Below are 8,485 nucleotides of genomic sequence, written 5' to 3' on the forward strand. Positions count from 1 at the left end.
TGGGGGGTTGTCCTTGCAGTGGCCCCACTGCCCCAGCCCGTGCTCCTCCTCCCTCAGGCCACAGGGACATCCAGATGATCAGCTGCGGGGCAGACAAGAGCATCTACTTCCGCAGCGCCCAGCAGGTAAGATGGAACAGCTGGCTTGAGAGCCGAGGTGGGGGCCTGTCAGGGGTGCCCTCTGAAGCCCCCACCTGCCCCATCAGGCCTCGGACGGACTCCACTTTGTCCGCACCCACCACGTAGCCGAGAAGACCACTTTGTATGACATGGACATTGACATCACCCAGAAGTACGTGGCCGTGGCCTGCCAGGACCGTAATGTGAGGTGAGGAAGTGCCCTGGCCCAGGCTGCTCTGTGGGCAGGTGCCACCTCCCCTGATCTGTCCTCTCGACCAGCGGGTGGAGGGGCCCAGTGAGTGTCGCCTAGGAGTTCGGCTTTCTAGGGTTCCAGGTCGGCAGAGGACTCCCCACTCCCATGGGCACCTGTGTGAGGTGACTGAGAGGTGCAGGTGTGCAGTCAGTCCACCTGCCTTTCCTGGGTGTGAATCTGGTCAGCAGATAGCCAGGCGAGGGTGGGGAAAGCTCAGAATTAGGGGGTCCTGTGGAGGCAGCTGATCCCACATGGATCAAGTGCCCTTTCTGGAGGAACAGCCCTGTGAGCTGAGACTGGGAAGCTGGGCACGGTTTCTCTCATTCCTGTTGGGTTCCAGGCAGCACGTTCGCAGGGTGTGGGCAAGACAAGTGTCCAACGTGAGGGCCTTCCGGCCTGAGGCAGTGTTACATTCCAGGCTTGGGGGACCAACATATCCAGAGCTTCCAGGGGAGGAGAGGGCAGTGGGTCAGGACCCCATAGGCCACACGATGCACTCCCCTCCACAGAGTCTACAACACTGTTAACGGGAAGCAGAAGAAATGCTACAAGGGCTCCCAGGGGGATGAGGGGTCGCTGTTGAAGGTGAGGAGCCGAGCCCCGGGTAAACCCCCCCACAGATACCACCACACCAAGCCCCGACCCGGTCTGCTGGCTACCCCAAACCTTGGTCCTTGGCACCGAGCTCCTGGGCCACTTGGCCCTTATGTTAGACAGGGTTCTCAAGAAAAACAAAACCAGGGTACTTATGATTTTATATATATAAGAGGATAAGTTTATACAGCGAAAAAGAAGACAACAGCTAATTAGTCCACAGCTAATTAGTCCACACAGCAGTACAGAGGGCTCAGTCCAACTCGTGGGATAGTTAATATACTGAGGGCCCTTCCAACGCACGCACGCTGGGCCGCTGGTCCAAGGTCAAGGAAGCAGACAGCAAAGTGACTGGTGGGTGGTGTGGAGTCGGCCTGCAGGCGGCAGACGTAACAAGGTGGGGCAGCCACGGCAGGAAGATGAGATGTTGAGGCGTAGCAGAGGCCAGCGGAGGGGTGTAGGGACGCACAGCAAGGCGACAGGATCTGCCAGGATCCATGGGTTGGCTGGGCCCACAGGTAGCGCAGAGCAGCGAACTCAGGCAGCAGTGTGCTGCTCTAATCACCACTGAGAAAGAGGAGAGCCATGTATCTTGGTAGCCCTGATTGACATGCTAAACTCCGCCCACATGTTCCTATGGGAGTCATGTTGGCACAAAAAAAACGATCACAGCCCTGAAAGGCACACACACTGGCCAGCACCTCTCAGGCTGTCCGAGCAAGGTGGCTTGGGTGCAGGCCAGGAGGACCTTTACTTATGAAGCCCTCCCTCAGTCAGGGAGATGTCTGTGGTTGCAGTTTGGCAGTGGGGTATTGTGGGGAGGATTGGAGAGGGCTAACAGGAAAAAGACCCCCTTTCCAACCACTCGCCATCTGGTGTGACCCCAGACAAGGTGGGGAGGGCTCGGGGCCCCAGAACTCGGGGGGTTACGAGTTCAGTCTCCAGGTCTTGGGCTGGACGGCCTGTTTCATCAGCTGTTCAAATAATGTGCAGATAAAGCCCGTCTCTTCCCAAGGTGCTTCTGGGGCAGCACGACGTTGAGGCACGCACAGTGCTGAGTGCAGGGCTGGGCTGGAGTCGCTGTGGCCTGGGGAAGGTGGGTGTCGGGTCCCTTCCATGCCAGGCCACCAGCACCAGGGAGGTCACATGGGGCTTCTTCCCGACAGGTCCATGTGGACCCTTCAGGCACCTTCCTGGCCACCAGCTGCTCTGACAAAAGCATCTCCGTGATTGACTTTTACTCCGGCGAGTGCGTTGCCAAGATGTTTGGCCACTCAGGTGGGTGGACCTCTGCCGGGCCTGGGCCCTTCCCACCCTGTGCCACTGCCTCCGGACTCAGGCAGCTTCCAACTCTCCTTGCAGAAATCGTCACCGGCATGAAGTTCACCTACGACTGTCGCCATCTCATCACAGCGTCCGGCGACAGGTGAGCCAAGCCTGCGGGGTCGCCGCTGGCAGAGGACGGAGAACGGGTGGCACTGGGCAGAGAACTTTCCAGGCCTCTCCCGCCTTGGGAAGCTGCACTCAAGGGCGGGACCGGGTCATGTCCCCTCTCAGGCAGCCTTCGTTTGCGCCTCCTGTGAAAAGGGTGTGGCGGGAGTCGGAGCAGGAGGTGACCAGCAAATCCCCCTCCCTCCAGTGTGCCCCGGCCTTTCCAACAGTCCCCCCTTGGGTCTTGTGGCCTCCAGAACAGGCCCTGGTTTGTGGAGGGGGGGCCCAGGCCCCAGACCCGGGGTGCAGCATAGCACCGTCTATTGTCCCCACACCGAGTCGGAGGAGGGAGTGCACCCGTGGGCAAGGAGTGAGGTGTGCCCTTGGCGACCCATGTCCACCATGCCCCTCGCTCTTCTGCACCTCTTTGGGCCACAGCTGCGTGTTCATCTGGCACCTGGGCGCAGAGATCACCAACTGCATGAAGCAGCACCTGCTGGAGATAGACCGCCACGAGCAGCAGAGTGGGAAGGACCGCAAGTGGAGCAGCGCCCCCAGGTCCTGGCAGGGCCCCCACCCCCGCCTCCATCTGACCATGTACCAAGAGTGTGAGGGGACAGCGGAGCGAGAGAGCCCTGGGCCCGAGCTGACCGACTGGTGGCCGTGGGGAGGAGGGGCCAGGCACAGACTTAGACTATACACGGGATGGGGGTTTGCACTCTGAACGTCAAGGGCCTGGAGAGCCTCTGAGCGAACTTTGGGGGTTGGGGTTGGAGTTCTGGGGGGCTATGAAACCACGAGGTCAGAGGGCCTCCTGAGCCCCACAGAGGTGCACTCTTTCACACGGGAGATTTCTTGGTTTCTACATTTTTACTCTTTACATGAAAGGCTTTCCTTAAGTCTCCTAAACAAACTAAAAGCAATGCTGAAAGTCAACCCGTCACAAATCCAGTTTCCTGTGGCTGGAGCTCAAGTTCTGGTTTCAGTCTGGACACCGGGTTTGAGAGGCTTTGTGTGTGGGAGGGTTTAGGTTGTTTTCTTTCTCGCTCACCTTTGGATCTGTCCCTCGCTGTCCCCTCCCCCCGGCGCCCAGCCTGCCACTCGGTGTACCTGTGGTGGTATTGTGGGTCTCACACCCGAAGATACCAAGGGAGTGGGACACCCCTGCGACTCCAGGCAGGGCCGGAGCTCCCATCCCCACCCCATGATAAGCATGTCGTAGTGTCCTACACCCCCACGGGGCACATTGCCACCTCCTTTGGGGACGAGAACCCAGAAGCCCCGAGCCATGCCCTGCTCTGCTGTACTTTGTCCCCTTGCTGTGCCTCCTAGAGAGGAGCCCGGCCTCTGCCGCATCTCCTGCACCGATGGGGCTGTGGCGGGGAGACTTTCCAGCACCTTCTTGAACAGAAGCCAAGAATGTGTTTCAGTACAGGACTCAGCCCCCACTCCTCCCATAGCCCACCTCTGCCTCCATGTCTCCTCTGACTATCTTCTTCCCATCCCCTCCGACTTGGCTTCAGGCAGGAGATATACACCTCCATGCCCAGCGAGGTCCATTCCCTGAGCCCTGGGGAGCCACCTGAGGATGATCTGGAGGAGGAATATGAAGCCGAGGAGTTGCTGAAGACACCGTCGAAAGAGAGCTTGTATCCAGGTGGGAAGGGGGTCCACCCAGGGCTTCCACTGAGGAAAACTCCGCTGGAGTTTGCCCACTGTTCTGCATTCTGGGCCTGGCATCTATTGAAGTTCAATAATCTTAGCAGTCAGGACTCTTCAGTGTAATAGTCATCAGACTCTAAGCTTACGCTGGAACCAGACTTTATTGGTTGATGCAACTGAAGTTTGAAAGGACGGACTTCAGGCATGGCTGGATCCAGGAGAGGCAGTATGGTTTCCCCCATTGCTCTCGGTTCTGCTTTTCTGTACTTCAGCTCCTTTCTCAGTCAGACCCTCCCTTTACTGGGCCCCAGAAAGCCCGTTCCCCCAGCTCCAGGTCTATGAGATGCCATGGAAAAGGGAATGCCTCTTTCTGAGTGGCTTAGCAACGTGCTGGGGTGCTGACCCATGCTCCTGGGGGAGCTGTGCGCCCATTCCTGAACCAGTCGCTCTGGCCAGGCCTGATTCAGGCCGCCCCTGAAGGAAGAGGCTTTAGTCCACTTCTCTCGAGCTGCCTGGCCCAAACGGAGGGAGGAGGCCTGAGGGAGTGTCCCCGGAGAGCAAGGTGCAGAACACAAGAGGACCGCGCAGATTCTGTTGTTCAGGCAAAGGGGGAGTCAACCCCGGCCAGCCCCTCGAGGCGCCAGGTGTCCAGAGCGTGGTGGAGGAGGGACACTCTCTTCTGAGAACCTCTCTTCAAGAGGACACTTTGCCTTGGCGGCTTCCTTTGTGTCCTGCTGCCAAGACAGCTCAGCTGGGTGAGATGGGGACAGTGACTCGCACTGGAAGCTCTGGGATGAGCAGTCAACTCTGCCAACCAGGGAGCACAGGAGGCCAGGCTAGAACACATCTTCGTTTCCTGCCCCAAGTCCTCTCCTTTCCAGTGGGTGTAAAGCAGAGGCATCTTTTACCCAGGAACACAGTGGAGTCATTTATTTATTTAAGCCATTTCTTGTTGGGTGCCCCCCCCCCCCTTTCCCACTGTTGGGACTCAGGCGGTGCTATGCCGTCTCTGCCCCTCCTCCCCTCCAGGGGGTGGGGGAACGGGTGGGGGGATTTCTCTAGGATAGAGGCTGAGGAGAATGGCTGGGCCAGGGGGTCCGGGCATCTTCTAGAAGAGAACCCACCTAGCTCCCCAAATCCAGGGACGGCCCTAGCCCAGTAGCCTCTCTGCTCCCGCACACCTTTGCTGACATCTGGTGTTACTGAGCATTTTAATTTTAATTGTGGCCAGTCCTATAGTAAAGCATTGGATGCCGTGATTGAGGCAGGCATCTCTGCAGGCCTTGGGCAAGTCCGGCGTTGCCGCTCGGAAGAACTGCCTGGTGCCTGTTGGGGTGTTGGTTCCCTTTGCATGGACTCTGTGTGTCTCCCCAGATCCTCGGTGCCTGCTGACCAATGGCAAGCTGCCCCTGTGGGCCAAGCGGCTGGTGAGTCTGCTAGGAGTGTGGGACACCCAGGGGCTGGCCGTGTGGGGATGCCTACCCTAATGCTCTCCCTGGGGCCCCCTGCCTCTGGGCTTCCCCCCCCCCCAGCCTCCAGCCTGTCATTCTCCACACGCATATTGTCTAAGCCAGCCCTTGTAGCCTCTGGAGGAAGCAGCAGGCAGCTAGGCAGAAAGATAGCTCTGCCCGTCTTCGGGTTCACGTGCTAGTGAGGAAGGTGGACACCCCAGCCTTTAGTGAGCACACCCCTCAGTACACTGAGAGCTGACAAGCATTATGGTGGGATGGGAGTAAGTAGGGGGTGGTGCGGAGGGGGAGGTAGGCAAGAAAGCACTCAATGAGGAATAGGAAACGGCTCCTGGGAAGATCTTTGAGCCGAGTGCCCAAGCAAGTGAGGCCTGCAGACCTGGGCAAGAACGGTCCAGGCCGACCAAGCAGCCTCCGGGCGAGCGCAGGGCCTCCGAGGCTGAGTGTTGTTAGCATGTTCCAGGAAGAGCAGGAAGCCGAGGGACCTCCGTGGGGGTGAGTGAGGATCTGCCCCAGGGTTAGCAGCCCCCTGAGGCTGCTGCCCACAAGGGACAAAGTGGGGGCAGGGAGGCTGGCTGTGTGGTAATGCAGGCAGGAAAGGTGGCAGTGGCAGCTGAACCTCGGGGAAGTGTGGTAGTTGGACCTCAGACCGTGGCCCTGTAAGGGAAAGAGGCCGAGGTGGCTCCATGGTGGCCTGATAGTGACGATGGGCATGGCAGACCAAGGGCCCGTGGGTGAGAGGCCGGCAGCAGGGTCTGTTTCCAGAACCATGTCAGACCTCGTCCCTTGGAAAAGACCACCCCACTGCCCCTGCTTCCCGTGCAGGAGAAGCCTTGGGTGGAAGGTCACCATGATGCTGCCCCCTCTGCCTACCCCACTCGTCTGCACTCACACTCCTAGTTCAAGTTAGCATTTCAATGTTAGCTCCTCAAGGAGGGGCACCCAGATGTGCCGTCCCCTGCAGCCCAGGGTAGGGCTGGGAGTGCACCCTCGGGCCCCCACCTCCCATGCAGTGTGCCTCGCAAGTGCAGCTGGCTTCAGTGAGGAGAGCGGCCCTCACCCCACAGGCTGTGTCTGAGGCCCGCTACAGGCAGCTCCTTGTTTACTCTTGCTAACTCTGAAGTAGAGGGGCAGTGGGAAAGAGGAAGGCCCACGGACAGATGGACGGATACAGTGGCGGGCACACTGGGCTCAGACATAGGAGCAGTTGTGAGGACGGTCGCTATGACTCGATGGCACCTAGCAACAACCAGCTCCACTGACCCCTGGTGGCAAGTGGGTGGCCATGGAGATGCTAAGCCCAAGGTCAGCAGGTGGAACTCACCAGCCTTTCCGCAGGAGAAGGAAGACTCCAGCCGCTCCCCTAAGGACTGGTTCTACTCTGCCTTAGAGGGGTGCTCCGACTCGAGTGGGCCCGATGGCAGTGGGTTTGGGTTTAACCCCCTGTTGAGGTGGAGGGGCTTCTCTGACCCCCATTTTATAGATCAGGCAACTGAGGCCTAGAGAGAGAAGTACTTTGCCCTGATCCCCCAGCTAGGAATTAGCACATGGCTCGAAGGGAGGCGGGTGTGCTCCCCAGCCATGAGCACTGATCACTGTCTGCAGCAGCAGGCAGGGTGGGAGGCAGGGCCAGGCAGGAGTGGGTAGAAGACAGCAGAGGAGTGGCTGCCCCGCCCCGGAGGTCTATGGAAAAGCCAGGGCTGACAACATGCTGTCGAAATGCAGTGACAAGTACAAGAGACGGTGGGGGAGAGAGAGAGATGGAAGACGATCCTGAGTTTGGAGTTTGCATAACTGGAAGGGATAGCTGGGGAGGGGGCAGAAGAGCAGACATCCTTTCGGGGACATGTTAACACTGAACGAGCTGCTCCAGGCCCTGCCGAGAGAGGAGCTATGTCTGTGCTGGGCTGAGGCTGCAGGGCCAGATCTGGGCTGGAGCGAGACTTCTGGGAGCTGTTTGTCAAGGGCCTGTAAAGCCCACCGACTGAATGAGGCCTGAGCCCGGGCCCTGGCCCTGCTGGAGTTGATGAGGGCTTGGCTGGCTGCCTGACCGCCCAGTCTCCCTCAGCTAGGAGACGACGACGTGGCCGATAGCTCAACCTTCCATACCAAGCGCAGCTACCAGCCCCACGGCCGCTGGGCCGAGCGGGCTGACCAGGAGCCCCTCAAGACTATCCTGGACGCCCGGGACCTGGACTGCTACTTCACCCCCATGAAGCCGGAGACCTTGGGGGACTCCGTCCTGGATACAGTGGAGCCACAGAACCTGGCCGGCCTGCTGGACGAGGTACAGGCAGATGACCTGGCCTGCAGCCCTGCACACTGCCCACCCAGGACTGGAGGCTCAGTGTGGGGTGCAGAGAGGACTACAGGCAATGGGGGGGGGGGGCAGGAGCCCAGCAGGACAGGCAGGGAGCTTTGGGAAAGCCTGGGAGTCCGTTGGTAGTAGATAGCCTGGACCCTAGAGCAGGAGTTGGAGCCCTGGTCCAACCCTTGGTGGCTGTGTGACCTGTCACAAGAAGCTTGCTTGCCTTGCTGGGTCATCCCAGCGCGCTCTGCCGTGTAGAACTTGGATGGCCGTCCAGGGCCTGGGTCCTTAGTGATGCCAAGCACCGTTAGCTCTTACAGTACGATTTGCCAAACCAAGTTCTTTTTTTCATTCTGTTATACAATTAAAAAAATTTTTCTGTATAAAACACAGTAATGAACACAAATCTTAAGTGTAAGTATGCACTTAAATACCTATGTCTACGCTTACAAAAGATTCTCCCCTGTGCCCCTGCCAGTAGGAGCCCCCTCCACCCAAGCTAACAGCATTCTGGGCATGCTCTTTCGCCATGGGCTCCTCTGGCTGTCCAAGAACGCTGCAGGAGTGCTCGCAGGGTGGGCCTCTTAATCCCAGTTTGGGAGCCACACTTACTGCTAATTTGTAACTCAGGGTGGGAACTGGGGGGGGG

General features: G+C 58.9%; 1 protein-coding gene across 1 annotated transcript in view; it reads left to right on the forward strand.

Annotated features, from left to right (window-relative positions):
- Positions 1-8,485, forward strand: part of WDR62 (WD repeat domain 62) — a 42,578-nt gene that overhangs the window by 29,806 nt on the left and 4,287 nt on the right. Inside the window, exons 14-22 of the mRNA XM_045292717.1 lie at positions 58-125; positions 206-327; positions 882-957; positions 2,133-2,244; positions 2,329-2,392; positions 2,836-2,955; positions 3,921-4,054; positions 5,434-5,486; positions 7,597-7,815. Of these exons, the coding sequence (XP_045148652.1) occupies positions 58-125; positions 206-327; positions 882-957; positions 2,133-2,244; positions 2,329-2,392; positions 2,836-2,955; positions 3,921-4,054; positions 5,434-5,486; positions 7,597-7,815 (968 nt within the window). The remainder of the gene's footprint in view (positions 1-57; positions 126-205; positions 328-881; positions 958-2,132; positions 2,245-2,328; positions 2,393-2,835; positions 2,956-3,920; positions 4,055-5,433; positions 5,487-7,596; positions 7,816-8,485) is intronic.

Source organism: Echinops telfairi, unplaced genomic scaffold, assembly GCF_000313985.2.
Source record: "Echinops telfairi isolate 266 unplaced genomic scaffold, ASM31398v2 ScPeMD7_655;HRSCAF=1070, whole genome shotgun sequence".
In the NCBI taxonomy this organism is placed as follows: Eukaryota; Metazoa; Chordata; class Mammalia; order Afrosoricida; family Tenrecidae; genus Echinops; species Echinops telfairi.